Source organism: Bos taurus, chromosome 6, assembly GCF_002263795.3.
Source record: "Bos taurus isolate L1 Dominette 01449 registration number 42190680 breed Hereford chromosome 6, ARS-UCD2.0, whole genome shotgun sequence".
NCBI lineage: Eukaryota > Metazoa > Chordata > Mammalia > Artiodactyla > Bovidae > Bos > Bos taurus.
In genome coordinates, this window is record NC_037333.1 from 77,606,106 (window position 1) to 77,621,887 (window position 15,782).

A 15,782-nucleotide genomic window follows, 5' to 3' on the forward strand; every position below is an offset into this window, starting at 1 on the left:
TGTCTCTTCTAAAACCAGCTTGAACATCAGGAAGTTCACGGTTCACATATTGCTGAAGCCTGGCTTGGAGAATTTTGAGCATGACTTTACTAGCATGTGAGATGAGTGCAATTGTGCGGTAGTTTGAGCATTCTTTGGCATTGCCTTTCTTTGGGATTGGAAGGAAAACTGACCTTTTCCAGTCCTGTGGCCACTGCTGAGTTTTCCAAATTTGCTGGCATACTGAGTGCAGCATTTTCACAGCATCATCTTTCTGGATTTGGAACAGCTCAACTGGAATTCCATCACCTCCACTAGCTTTGTTCGTAGTGATATTTTCTAAGGCCCACTTGACTTCACATTCCATGATCTGGCTCTAGGTCAGTGATCACACCATCGTGATTATCTGGGTCGTGAAGATCTTTTTTGTACAGTTCTTCTGTGTATTCTTGCCATCTCTTCTTAATATCTTCTGCTGCTGTTAGGTCCATTCCATTTCTGTCCTTTATCGAGCTCATCTTTGCATGAAATGTTCCTTTGGTATCTCTGATTTTCTTGAAGAGATCTTTAGTCTTTCCCATTCTGCTGTTTTCCTCTGTTTCTTTGCATTGATCACTGACGAGGGCTTTCTTGTCTCTTCTTGCTATTCTTTGGAACTCTGCATTCAGATGTTTATATCTTTCCTTTTCTCCTTTGCTTTTCGCTTCTCTTCTTTTCACAGCTATTTGTAAGGCCTCCCCAGACAGCCATTTTGCTTTTTTGCATTTATTTTCTATGGGAATGGTCTTGATCCCTGTCTCCTGTACAATGTCACAAACTTCATTCCATAGTTCATCAGGCACTCTATCTATCAGATCTAGGCCCTTAAATCTATTTCTCACTTCCACTGTGTAATCATAAGCGATTTGATTTAGGTCATACCTGAATGGTCTAGTGGTTTTCCCTACTTTCTTCAATTTAAGTCTGAATTTGGCAATAAGGAGTTCATGGTCTGAGCCACAGTCAGCTCCTGGTCTTGTTTTTGCTGACTGTATAGAGCTTCTCTATCTTTGGCTGCAAAGAATATAATCAATCTGATTTCGGCATTGACCATCTGGTGATGTCCATGTATAGGGTCTTCTCTTGTGTTGTTGGAAGAGTGTTTGTTATGACCAGTGCATTTTCTTGGCAAAACTCTATCAGTCTTTGCCGTGCTTCATTCCATATTCCAAGGCCAAATTTGCCTGTTACTCCAGGTGTTTCTTGACTTCCTACTTTTGCATTCCAGTCCCCTATAATGAAAAGGATATCTTTTTTGGGTGTTAGTTCTAAAAGGTCTTGTAGGTCTTCATAGAACTGTTCAACTTCAGCTTCTTCAGCGTTACTGGTTGGGGCATAGACTTGGATTACTGTGATATTGAATGGTTTGCCTTGTAAACGAACAGAGATCATTCTGTCGTTTTTGAGATTGCATCCAAGTACTGCATTTCAGACTCTTTTGTTGACCATGATGGCCACTCCATTTCTTCTTGCCTGCAGTAGTAGATATAATGGTCATCTGAGTTAAATTCACCCATTCCAATCCATTTTAGTTCGCTGATGCCTAGAATGTCGACATTCACTCTTGCCATCTCTTGTTTGACCACTTCCAATTTGCCTTGATTCATGGACCTGACATTCCAGGTTCCTATGCAATATTGCTCTTTACAGCATCGGACCTTGCTTCTATCACCAGTCACATCCAAAGCTGGGTATTGTGTTTACTTTGGCTCCATCCCTTCATTCTTTCTGGAGTTATTTCTCCACTGATCTCCAGTAGCATATTGGGCACCTACTGACCTGGGGAGTTTCTCTTTCAGTATCCTATCATTTTGCCTTTTCATACTGTTCATGGGGTTCTCAAGGCAAGAATACTGAAGTGGTTGGCCATTCCCTTCTCCAGTGGACCACATTCTGTCAGACCTCTCCACCATGACCCGCCCGTCTTGGGTGGCCTTATGGGCATGGCATAGTTTCATTGAGTTAGACAAGGCTGTGGTCCTAGTGTGATTAGAATGAGTAGTTTTCTGTGAGTATGGTTTCAGTGTGTTTGCCCTCTGATGCCCTCTTGCAACACCTACCGTCTTACTTGGGTTTCTCTTACCTTGGGCGTGGGGTATGTCTTCGTGGCTGCTCCAGCAAACCGCAGCCATTGCTCCTTACCTTGGACAAGGGGTATCTCCTCACTTTGCTAGGAGCCTAGCATAGTTCCTAGCAAAGAATGTTTAAGATGGAGAAGCTTCCTCATCTCACCCTCCTATCTCACCCTCACGCATATCTTCAACAAACACACACACAGAAGTTGTCACAGACTTATTTTAAAAAACAAAATATGAATTGGCTTGTAAATAATGAATAAAAATGATGATTTCTAATTAATGATAAATGGCATAAAAACTTGGTTGGAAACAATATAATTTAAATATATTAAAATATGTAATTTTGGCATAACCAATGAAAGGTTTTAAAGATTAGCACATCATGCCTCTTTGTTCTGCTCACACTGAGCACCTTTTTTCTCTTATCTATCCTATCTTTCAACTTAATTCACTAAACCAACAAATTCCAACATATATATATATATAGATTTTAATTAATTTATTTTTTAATTGAAGGATAATTGCTTTACAGAATTTTGTTGATTTCTTTCAAACCTCAACATGTATCAGCCATTGATATACATGTGAAGATTATTTCAGCAGTCTTCTCTGGGAAGCCTTTCTTGGTCCCTCTCTACTTCTATCAGGCACTCCTTCTCCATGCTTCAATTCACATGACTTTGTATCATTGTTCCTATCACATAATTTAGTGAATGTGAGTTCTTCAAACAAATCTGAATCTAGTCAGTATCTGATTTTGCCATATTATAGATGGAATGAACTGTAATATATTGAGATAATGTTTAATTTCAAATACTAACTTTACTATATCATACACACTCCTTATTTTTCTCTTGATTCTAAGTAAAATTTCTCAGGAAAGCATGTTTTTATAAGTTTGTTTTAAATAATATTACATTGTCACAAATTCTGGAAACTATGAACTCATGTGAAATCAATGAAATGCTAAAGATAATATATATACAATATTATTTCATAATGAATGTAAACTTTGTGAATATAAAGCCAGTAAGTTATCCTATAATGTATTTTAATTGAGGAACAAGTAATTGGCATTTATTTTTCTTGATGTCACTAGTGGAGATATGATTTAGAACAATTTCTGTTTATTTTTGTAAGTCTTGTTTGATTAAATTGATTTCCCCCAGAATTGTTGATATATTTTCTTGTTTGAAAGTATCAGCTAAAAAATGTGTATCTCCTTTTATATTGTGATTTTTATACTACAACAAGGATTAATTAGTTAATTGCAGTCCTATATAGGAAAACAATCATATTTCTCTGTAATTATTTAATAGAACTATTTTGATGAAGGTCTTCCCTCATAGTTCAGTTGGTAAAGACTCTGCAATGCAGGAGACCCAGGTTCAATTCCAGGATTGGGAATTCCCTGGAGAAGGAAATGGCAACCCATTCCAGTATTCTTGCCTGAAAAATACCATTGACAGAGGAGACTGGCAGGCTATAGTCCATGCAGTTGTAAGAGTTGGAGATGACTTAGTGACTAAACCACCACCATTTTGAGGGATAAATTTTAAATATTTTGAATGTTATATTCTCAAATTGACAATTTACCTCTTTTAAGAGAAATACATTTCAAAGAAATATAAATTATTTAAAAATGCTTAGCCCAACACATTCTTTTTTTCTGCTCTGTCTTTAAATATTTTGTCTCTTCTTTCTCTCTCACCTGTTTCCATTTCCTCTTCTCTCTAACTTCCTGGCTAGACCTCTGCCTAAATGATAGTTGCACCAATAGGGATACTTTGTATCAGATCTATGAAGCTAAACATAGTGTAGAAAAGTCTTTTAAGTTTTTGTTTTTTCAACTAAGAGATTATATCATTATGGTGTGATTGGGCATATGTGTGTTTATGTGTTTTAAAAAGTCCAGTTATACAAATTTCAATCTTCACAGTATGGATATTATTTTATATTGGGTTCAATGCACAATACTGGATGCTTGGGGCTAGTGCACTGGGACGACCCAGAGGGATGGTATGGGGAGGGAGGAGGGAGGAGGGTTCAGGATGGGGAGCACATGTATACCTGTGATGGATTCATTTTGATATTTGGCAAAACTAATACAATTATGTAAAGTTTAAAAATAAAATAAAATTAAAAAAAAAACATAAAATATATTCTGAACAGACTTTCTTATTTATATCTGTAGGGCAAAATGTTTTAATTATCTGAAAATAAAACTCACGTACATTTTATATTTCTAGCTGAAATGAAGTCTTTGCTAATAGAGGTTAATGTTTTTGACTAGGTACGAAAAGAGTATGGGAAATGCCTGCGAACACACTGCTGTAGTGGCAGAAGTACAGAGAGCTCCATTGGCTCAGGGAAAACATCTGGTTCTCGGACTCCTGGGCGCTACTCCACAGGCTCACAGGTAAACAATATTTGTTAATTAAAATGAAATAGCTCTTATCTGTATTTGATTATGAGTTGCTGTCCTTTCTTGATGAGATTTATTTTCTATCCCCAGCATTTAACAAAACACAATTTTGTTGTTTTGTATTAGTGTGTCTCAAATGAAAATGGTTATGACAGAAATTTAAGAAACCAAACTGCAAAAAAATTTGAAGTTTAGAGTCTAAGTTTGAATAGTAATTCGTGATTTCAGATTGTTCCTAGTTGAATGAAAAATGAACGTGAGGAAAGGAATTTGACATATAACCTAAAATTTTAAGAACGTAATACTTTACATAAATGTTCTTAATTACTTCTTTTAATTAGTCTAATAATTCTTTATTGTATACTGAAAATATTTACTTATTAAATAGGTTTAATAGAAAGTTATAACTCATTTCATGTTGTATGCTAGTAGATCAAAGGGCAATTCAGAATACCAAAGTAGCATCATTGATTTAACTGGTTAAAGTGCTTGCTTCCATGAGTCCAGAACTTCAGTTCAGTTCAGTTCATTTTAGTCTCTCAGTCTTGTCTGATTCTTTGTGACCCCATGAACTGCAGCATGTCAGGCCTCTCTGTCCATCACTGACTCTTGGAGTTTACCCAAACTCACGTCCATTGAGTCGGTGATGCCATCAACCATTTCATCCTCTGTCGTCCCCTTCTTCTCCTGCCTCAATCTTTCCCAGCATCAGGGTCTTTTCAAATGAGTCAGCTCTTTGCATCTGGTGGCCAAAGTATTGGAGTTTCAGCTTCAACATCAGCACTAGATATATTAATAATGACTGCATCACCCCTCTCAAAGGAAATTCTGAACTTCTAAGTAACTTGTCTTCTATTTTCTACACAATGTCAGTCCAAAGATTACTATGTAGAAATTTCAGCAACTCTAGGATGCTAAAATGCACCAAATAAAAGACATATGTGGGTCATGCATGAGTGAGTTTGAGTTCCAATTACCAAACTAATATTTCTAAGAATATATGATTCAGTGGGAAAAACAATCATTTTGTAGTGTTGTTAACTGAAATTTTCTGAAGAAGACTTGAATTGAAATTCCAAAATAAATTTATAAATCAAGAGCATATTTTAACTCTATTAATGCAACCTTCTAAATTAATTTATTTTAATTTGGTAAGTATTTATATACACATATATATAATAAAAAAGATCATTTGTTCTTTGACTAATTCCAATTGGCTTATAAATATAATAGGTTCAGTTTCCCTAGACAATTCCATTCATATGCTTAGAAAATTAAATATCCTTGTAACCTTTAATTATAATATCACTTGCCAAGCTAATATATCTTATTCTCTAAAACACATTCATTGTCAGGCTGGACAGTTGTACACACTGAACTAGCACTTGAAAAACTCTTATAAACCAAAGATAATAAACAATATTCTCAGAAATGTTTTCATCACACTAAAGGAGTTATGTTTTATTTTATAAATAAAACCACATATCTACTATCAATCTAATAGTTCCAACTAAACATTTTAAAACAAACATGTAACTGTCAAACCTATCAGTTATATGTTAGTTTTAGAATGTTTATTTTTATTTTGACAAGTTATCTTGACATTTAACAACCACAAATTATCATAATAATCATGGAACTTATTCCCACATATAAGAATAGGCAGTTATTTAAAATTTGAATTTATTTTATTATTTCTATGGCTTAGTAAGGTTGAAAAGTTGTAAATTATGGAAGCAAATGTACCAAATTAGATGGACTAAGATTTCTGAGTCAGGACTAGTAAATTTTCATTCCGAATCTGAGTTTCATGTAAGAGTGCAGGCACACCTGGATACTTTCTGTATGACCTTCTTGTGATCCAGTCCTTCATTTTCAACCTGATAAATTCTTACCTCTCTTTTTTGTAACAGTCTTTTCAACAATTTTAAATTGAAATTTCTGAGATTCTGTATGTCATTTAACTTGATCTGTTTCTGCATTCCTTTCATATAACTGAGCTCATCAACCATTATCCCACAGCCATTTTATTGACAAATGTCTTCAGTGAAATCATAGTATTTCGGAGCTTCATGCATTATATTAGAACAGAGTTGTGCAATGTTTAGCATTACTTCTAACCCACAAGATAAAATACTGCAGTTTAAAAGAATAATCATAAACTTTGTGAGTGTGTAGACCTTGTTTTAATTCTAGCCTTGCCATATTCCTACCAGCTGTGACACAAAACAAGTCATTAAATCTCATTAGCCCTCAATTTTTTCATAAGTAAAGTGGTTTCTGATTTCTTACATCATTAGGAAGATTAAGCTAATGTGTACAAACATGACAAATTGTGTATGCTCAAAAAGTTGGAATAGATATCACTTACTAGTGGCATTATTGCAGACTATAATTTCAGGTATATATTTTAAAGCCATGTCTTTTTTTTTTTTTTTGTACTTTTATAGTTATAACATCACAATTATAATATTGGGAAGAAAAACCTCACATTGTTTTCTTGTGCTTAATATAATATCAATTCTGTTTAACTTTGACAGTCTGACACTACACAGAGTACTATTACTTAAATATAGTCTGTTTAGGTAGAAATAGTAAACATTTTACATTAACTGTGAAATTCCATGCGCAACATCTAAAACATTCACTGATATTGAGGTAATATTTTGAGAGTATAGGTGTCTTTTTCCACATCAGAGAACTTCTAAAATAACAATCATTATTTTTTGTTGTTAAGAAACATTGGATTTATGTTATAAAATGCCAAGCAATATTATAAGCTCTGGTGATAAAATGGTTAAAAGACAACTTCATCCAAGATCTGGGGCTTTCATACTAACTGTAAAAGGCAGAAAATTTATTAACAATCAAATAAACCAACAGAAAATATCAGATTATAAAAGTTGCTGCAGAACCAAATATAGCCATATGATGCATAAAGTCCAGGTGGTTACTTGGATTAAGTGCTAGGCCAAGACTGTTGGGAGAAATGACAGGAAGGGTGTTCAGGGAAAGAGAATTTCAGATGAGAGTGCATCAAATATAAAGCCATTTAGGTGGGTAAGAACTTGAAACTTTGGGAGTAGGAAGAATGTCATTGGCTCAAGTGGTGTGTGAATGGGAAATGAAGAAAGCTGGAGACGGATCCTTAGGTATTTGTAAGAGAACTGGAGTTTTGATTTTATTTTGACTATTTAGAAAGTTAAGGATATAATTTAGAAAAGGAGGTGACAGGAAATCACCCACATATAATAAAATCATGTGGCTACTGTGTAGGTAATGGAGGGATGTGATTTTCAAGACTAAAAAGTAAAAATCCTCTCCATCTGTTAATCTCCCAGTGGTAATCACTTATAAAAGATTGGTTTATAAAAACTCTGACTGAAGTATTGTTCTTTCCACCTTGACCTTTCATTAATTGTTCTGTCATCTATTCTCAGTTGTTTTGTTGAATTTGTAGATGTATTTACTTTTGTTATATAGTATTTTAAACCAAAAATATATGTACCATAGATTAAATTGTGAAGTGTAGTAATAAAATCAACACCTGTGAACTCATCATCAAACTTAGGAAATAGAGTATTTTCCATATGTTTTTCCCTTCTTGAAACTTCTCCCTAAGCAATCCCTGTATCTCCCTACCAGAGACAATCTACTAACCTTTTGTTTGTCATTTTCATGACTTATTCTAAAAATTTCTTCACCTCTCCAAAAGATGTTAATTACTTCACCTAAAATATTTCTTTTTTTTTTTTTAATTTTTTATTCCTTTATTTCTCATGTGTTCCCCATCCTGAACCCTCCTCCCTCCTCCCTCCCCATACCATCCCTCTGGGTCGTCCCAGTGCACCAGCCCCAAGCATCCAGCATCGTGCATTGAACCTGGACTGGCATCTCGTTTCATACATGACATTTCCCATGTTTCAATGCCATTCTCCCAAATCTTCCCACCCTCTCCCTCTCCCACAGAGTCCATAAGCCTGTTCTATACATCAGTGTCTCTTTTGCTGTCTCGTATACAGGGTTATCGTTACCATCTTTCTAAATTCCATATATATGCGTTAGTATACTGTATTGGTGTTTTTCCTTCTGGCTTACTTCACTCTGTATAATAGGCTCCAGTTTCATCCACCTCATTAGAACTGATTCAAATGTATTCTTTTTAATGGCTGAGTAATACTCCATTGTGTATATGTACCACAGCTTTCTTATCCATTCATCTGCTGATGTACATCTAGGTTGCTTCCATGTCCTGGCTATTATAAACAGTGCTGCGATGAACATTGGGGTACACGTGTCTCTTTCCCTTCTGGTTTCCTCAGTGTGTATGCCCAGCAGTGGGATTGCTGGATCATAAGGCAGTTCTATTTCCAGTTTTTTAAGGAATCTCCACACTGTTCTCCATTCAGAGCAGAAAAAGAAATAAAAGGAATCCAAATTGGAAAAGAAGAAGTAAAACTCTCACTATTTGCAGATGACATGATCCTCTACATAGAAAACCCTAAAGACTCCACCAGAAAATTACTAGAACTAATCAATGATTATAGTAAAGTTGCAGGATATAAAATCAACACACAGAAATCCCTTGCATTCCTATACACTAATAATGAGAAAACAGAAAGAGAAATTAAGGAAACAATTCCATTCACCATTGCAACGAAAAGAATAAAATACTTAGGAATATATCTACCTAAAGAAACTAAAGACCTATATATAGAAAACTAAAAAACACTGGTGAAAGAAATCAAAGAGGACACTAATAAATGGAGAAATATACCATGTTCATGGATTGGAAGAATCAATATAGTGAAAATGTGTATACTACCCAAAGCAATTTATAGATTCAATGCAATCCCTATCAAGCTACCAACAGTATTCTTCACAGAGCTAGAACAAATAATTTCACAATTTGTATGGAAATACAAAAAACCTCGAATAGCCAAAGCGATCTTGAGAAAGAAAAATGGAACTGGAGGAATCAACCTACCTGACTTCAGGCTCTACTACAAAGCCACAGTTATCAAGACAGTATGGTACTGGCACAAAGACAGAAATATAGATCAATGGAACAAAATAGAAAGCCCAGAGATAAATCCACGCACATATGGACACCTTATCTTTGACAAAGGAGGCAAGAATATACAATGGATTAAAGACAATCTCTTTAACAAGTGGTGCTGGGAAATCGGGTCAACCACTTGTAAAAGAATGAAACTAGAACACTTTCTAACACCATATACAAAAATATTTCTTTAAAATGATATCTTATTGTGTGTAATCTTCTGTGACTTGCTTTCTTCATTGGCATATTCTAAAGCTTGTCCTGGTCCTTTCCATGAACACTTAAGTATAAGCTTAATGCTACATATTATATAGTTTTCTCTGCTTGCAATACTTTACCCTTTTCTCCTTTTACAATTATTATTTGATATAGTATAATAAGTTATAATCTCCTAAATCAGGAGCCAAATGATTGAAGTCAAATATTGGTTATACCACTTATTAGGTCTGTGATATTGTACATGTTAACCTCTAAACCTCAATTTTGTAATGAATAAGCGAGTACATACCTCAGGGAATTCTTGGGAGATTTCAGTGAGTGAATACATGAAAAACACATGAGAGAACCTAGAAGAATTAATTGAAATATTTGTTATATTTATAATATATGTTTTATATACACACACAATAATTATTATATATCAAGTACCATTTCAGGTGAACAAAAAAGGACAGAATTTTTATTTTACTTTTTTCTTTTGGCTGCCTCATGCGGCCAATGGAATCTTAGTTCCCTGACCAGGAAATGAACCTGGACCCTCAGCAGTGATAGCGTGTATTCCTAACCATTCAACCACCAGGAAACTCCCAAACTTTCTGTTTTTCTAGAGCCTCAAACCTATATGCAGACATTGGACATTACTGATTGGACATTAAATATAAATATAATAAATAACTATATTATAATAATATGTTGTATGTAGAAAATGGTAAAGCTATGAGGGCAAAAAGTTGCAGAGTTGGGTACATGAAATACAACTTCTATATAGGATGATCAAGTTAGGTCTCTTTAAGGAGAAAGTATTTGAGCAAAGATAGAGATGTAAGAGTTATCCATACCCATATCTGGGGAAAGAGTACTCCATGCAGAAGAAATAATCATACAAAACCGAAGGCAGAAGCATGCTTGGCTTGTTATGTAAGAGCAGGGGAACAGGTGTGGCAAGCCCAGGTTGAGAGACTAATGCTGCTGCTGCTAAGTCACTTCAGTCGTGTCCGACTCTGTGTGACCCCATGGACGGCAGCCCACCAGGCTCCCCCGTCCCTGGGACTCTCCAGGCAAGAACACTGGAGTGGGTTGCCATTTCCTTCTCCAATGCATGAAAGTGAAAAGTGAAAGCAAAGTCGCTCAGTCATGTGTGACCCTCAGCGACCCCATGGACTGCAGCCCACCAGGCTCCTCCATCCATGGGATTTTCCAGGCAAGAGTACTGGAGTGGGGTGCCATTGCCTTCGAGAGAGAGAGAGAGAGACTAATAGAAGATAATAATAATAGAAGATAATGGGGCCAGCTCAATAAATGTCACCTAAAAATAGGCAGGGAGGCCTGGTGTGCTGCTATTCATGAGGTCGCAAAGAGTCGGACGCGACTGAACTGAACTGAAAAATAGGCAGGCTTCCCAGGTGGCTCAATGGTAAAGAATTTGCCTGTTAATGCAGAAGGCACAGGAGACATGGGTGGGCAAGAGCCTCTGGAGGAAGGAAATGACAACCCACTCCCTATTCGTGCCTGGAAAATTCCATGGACAGAGGAGCCTGGCAGGCTACAGCCCATGGAGTCACAGAGTCAGACACAATTGAGCACACATGCAAAAATGGTCATAATTCCATCAACTCTCAGTTGAGATGTCACTTCTTCACTGCAGTGTTCTCAGATTTACTTGGTTCAGTTCAGTCGTTCAGTCATGTCCAACTCTTTGTGACCCCATGAATCACAGCACACCAGGCCTCCCTGTACATCACCACCTCCCAGAGTTCACTCAAACGCACATCCATCTAGTTGGTGATGCCATCCAGCCATCTCATCCTCTGTCGTCCCCTTCTCCTCCTGTACGCAATCCCTCCAAGCATCAGAGTCTTTTCCAATGAGTCAACTCTTCGCATGAGGTGGCCAAAGTACTGGAGTTTCAGCTTCAGCATCATTCCTTCCAAAGAAATCCCAGGGCTGATCTTCAGAATGGACTGGTTGGATCTCCTTGCAGTCCAAGGGACTCTCAAGAGTCTTCTCCAACACCACAGTTCAAAAGCATCAATTCTTCAGTACTCAGCTTTCTTCACAGTCCGACTCTCACTACATACATGACCACTGGAAAAACCATAGCCTTGATTAGACGGGACATTTCTTGGCAAAGTAATGTTTCTGCTTTTCAATATGCTATCTAGTTTGGTCATACTTTCCTTCCAAGGAGTAAGTGTCTTTTCATTTCATGGCTGCAATCACAATCTGCAGTGATTGGAGCCCCCCCCCCCCCCCGCCAAAAAAGTCTGACACTGTTTCCATGTTTCCCCATCTATTTCCCATGAAGTGATGGGACCAGATGCCATGATATTTGTTTTCTGAATGTTGAGCTTTAAGCCAACTTTTTCACTCTCCTCTTTCACTTTCATCAAGAGGCTTTTTAGTTCCACTTCACTTTCTGCCATAAGGGTGGTGTCATCTGCATATCTGAAGTTTTTGATATTTCTCCTGGCAGTCTTGATTCCAGCTTGTGCTTCTTCCAGCCCAGCATTTCTCATGATATACTCTGCATATAAGTTAAATAAGCAGGGTGACAATATACAACCTTGACGTACTCCTTTTCCTATTTGGAACCAGTCTGTTGTTCCATGTCCAGTTCTAACTATTGCTTCCTAACCTGCATATAGGTTTCTCAAGAGGCAGGTCAGGTGGTCTGGTATTCCCATCTCTTTCAGAATTTTCCACAGTTTATTGTGATCCACACAGTCAAAGGCTTTGGCATAGTCAATAAAGCAGAAATAGATGTTTTTCTGGAACTCTCTTGCTTTTTCCATATCCAGCAGATGTTGGCAATTTGATCTTTGGTTCCTCTGCCTTTTCTAAAACCAGCTTGAACATCTGGAAGTTCACAGTTCATGTATTGCTGAAGCCTGACTTGGAGAATTTTGAGCATTACTTTACTAGTGTGTGAGATGAGTGCAATTGTGTGGTAGTTTGAGCATTCTTTGGCATTGCCTTTCTTTGGGATTGGAAGGAACACTGACCTTTTCCAGTCCAGTGGCCACTGCTGAGTTTTCCAAATTTGCTGGCATATTGAGTGCAGCACTTTCACAGCATCATCTTTCAGGTTTTGAAATAGCTCCACTGGAATTCCATCACCTCCACTGCCTTTGTTCATAGTGATGCTTTCTAAGGCCCACTTGACTTCACATTTCAGGATGTCTGGCTCTAGGTGAGTGATCATACCATCGTATGGTATGAACTCATGATCTTGGTCATGAAGATCTTTTTTGTACAGTTCTTCTATGTATTCTTGCCACCTCTTCTTAATATCTTCTGCTTCTGTTAGGTCCATACCATTTCTGTCCTTTATTGATCCCATTTTTGCTGAAATGTTCCCTTGGTATCTCTAATTTTCTTGAAGAGATCTCTAGTCTTTCCCATTCTGTTGTTTTCCTCTATTTCTTTGCATTGACCACTGAGGAAGTCTTTCTTATCTCTTCTTGCTATTCTTTGGAACTCTGCATTCAGATGCTTATATTTTTCCTTTTTCCTTTGCTTTTCATTTCAAAGCTATTTGTAAGGCCTCCCCAGACAGCCATTTTGCTTTTTTGCATTTATTTTCCATGGGGATGATCTTGATCCCTGTCTCCTGTACAATGTCACGAACCTCAGTCCATAGTTCATCAGGCACTCTTCTAGGCCCTTAAATCTATTTCTCACTTCCACTGTATAATCATAAGGGATTTGATTTAGGTCATACCTGAATGGTCTACTGGTTTTCCCTACTTTCTTCAATTTAAGTCTGAATTTGGCAATAAGGAGCTCATGATCTGAGCCACAGTCAGCTCCCAGTCTTGTTTTTGCTGACTGTATAGAGATTCTCCCTCTTTGGCTGCAAAGAATATAATCAATGTGATTTCAGTGTTGACCATCTGGTGATGTCTATGTGTAGAATCTTCTCTTGTGTTGTTGGAAGAGGGTGTTTGCTATGACCAGTGCGTTCTCTTGACAAAACTCTATTAGTCTTTGCCCTGCTTCATTCCATATTCCAAGGCCCAATTTGCCTGTTACTCCAGGTGTTTCTTGACTTCCTACTTTTGCATTCCAGTCCCCTATAATGAAAAGGACATCTTTTTTGGGTGTTAGTTCTAAAAGGTCTTGTAGGTCTTTATAAAACCGTTCAACTTCAGCTTCTTCAGCGTTACTGGTTGGGGCATAGACTTGGATTACTGTGATATTCAATGGTTTGCCTTGGAAACGAACAGAGATCATTCTGTCGTTTTTGAGATTGCATTCAAGTACTGCATTTCGGACTCCTTTGTTGAGCATGATGGCTACTTCATTTCTTCTAAGGGATTCCTGCCTGCAGTAGTAGATATAATGGTCATCTGAGTTAAATTCACCCATTCCAATCCATTTTAGTTCGCTGATGCCTAGAATATCGACATTCACTCTTGCCATCTCTTGTTTGACCACTTCCAATTTGCCTTGATTCATGGACCTGACATTCCAGGTTCCTATGCAATATTGCTCTTTACAGCATCGGACCTTGCTTCTATCACCAGTCACATCCAGAACTGAGTATTGTGTTTACTTTGGCTCCATCCCTTCATTCTTTCTGGAGTTATTTCTCCACTGATCTCCAGTAGCATATTGGTTTCAGATTTCCTAGACAAGGACATATTCTTTTGTTATATGCACTTAAAAATTATTTTAATTGTGTATCATAACAGATATTAACAAAACCACACAAAATTTAAGTGTATGGCACTTTTTATTTTATTTTATTTTATTTTTTTTTAATTTAAAAAAAATTTTTTTTTTTTTTTAATTTCAGGTATACACATGCTCCCTATCCTGAACCCTCCTCCCTCCCCCCTCCCCATACCATCCCCCTGGGCCGTCCCAGCGCACCAGCCCCAAGCATCCAGCATCGTGCATTGAACCTGGACTGGCATCTCGTTTCATACATGACATTTCACATGTTTCAATGCCATTCTCCCAAATCTTCCCACCCTCTCCCTCTCCCACAGAGTCCATAAGCCTGTTCTATACATCAGTGTCTCTTTTGCTGTCTCGTATACAGGGTTATCGTTACCATCTTTCTAAATTCCATATATATATAAGTATGGCACTTGGATTTATCCTTCCCCAGATCAATTATTAGAATATTGGCAGTAACTTAGAAACCCTTTGAATGCTTCTTAATCAGTCATCTCAAGACATAATCACTATCTTAACAGTAGCTTTTCTTTTGCATGTATTTGATACTTATCCACATGAAATCATCCAGTACATATTCTTTTATGTTTTCCTTCTTTCCTTGGGCATTATGTTGCTGCAGGTGACTCTGTTGCTCTTTTGTTTTCATTACTCTGTGTGTTCAGTCCATTCAGTCATGTCCGATCTTTGTGACTTCATGGACTCTTGCCCACAAGGCTCATCTGTCAATGGGATTCTCTAGGCAAGAATACTGGAATGGGTTCCCATACCTTCCTCCACGGGATCTTCCCAACTGCCAGATTGAACCTGTGTCTGCCTGCATTTCCTGCCTTACAAGCGAATTTTTTACCCACTGAGCCGCCTGGGAAACCCTTCATCACCATACATTATTCTATGATTTATGTGTCCATCATACCATTGATAGGCATTGAATTGTTCACAGTTTTCAGCTATAATTAGTAATGCTTCTGTAGAGATTTGTGGACATATTGTACTTTTGCATTTATTTTGTTAATTTATATGTGATTAATCTGTCATGTATTAGTCTAACATCTCCATGAAGGCAAAGATGTTTGTGTTTGCCTTTCCCCTTTGTATTTTTTACATTAAAGAGGCCAATTAATATGTTTATAGTTAATTAGCCAATAAAACAAATGTGAGAAATTGATTCCAAGTATTTCAGTTTGAATTTTGAAGTATTCTTCAATAGAAAAATTTTTTATGTGTCAGGTTTAATGCATCAGTTTTCTTATTGTATTTTATTATTTTTGCTTTTTTTGTATGTGTAATATGTGTA

The 15,782-nt window shown here is 36.9% G+C and overlaps 1 protein-coding gene across 17 annotated transcripts in view; it reads left to right on the plus strand.

Annotated features, from left to right (window-relative positions):
* The window catches only part of ADGRL3 (adhesion G protein-coupled receptor L3), a 936,136-nt gene that overhangs the window by 889,795 nt on the left and 30,559 nt on the right, over positions 1 to 15,782 (plus strand). For all 17 annotated transcript variants that reach the window (XM_059887348.1, XM_059887344.1, XM_059887332.1 and 14 more), the window contains 1 exon segment: positions 4,390 to 4,515. In XM_059887348.1, coding sequence (XP_059743331.1) covers positions 4,390 to 4,515 — 126 coding nt within the window.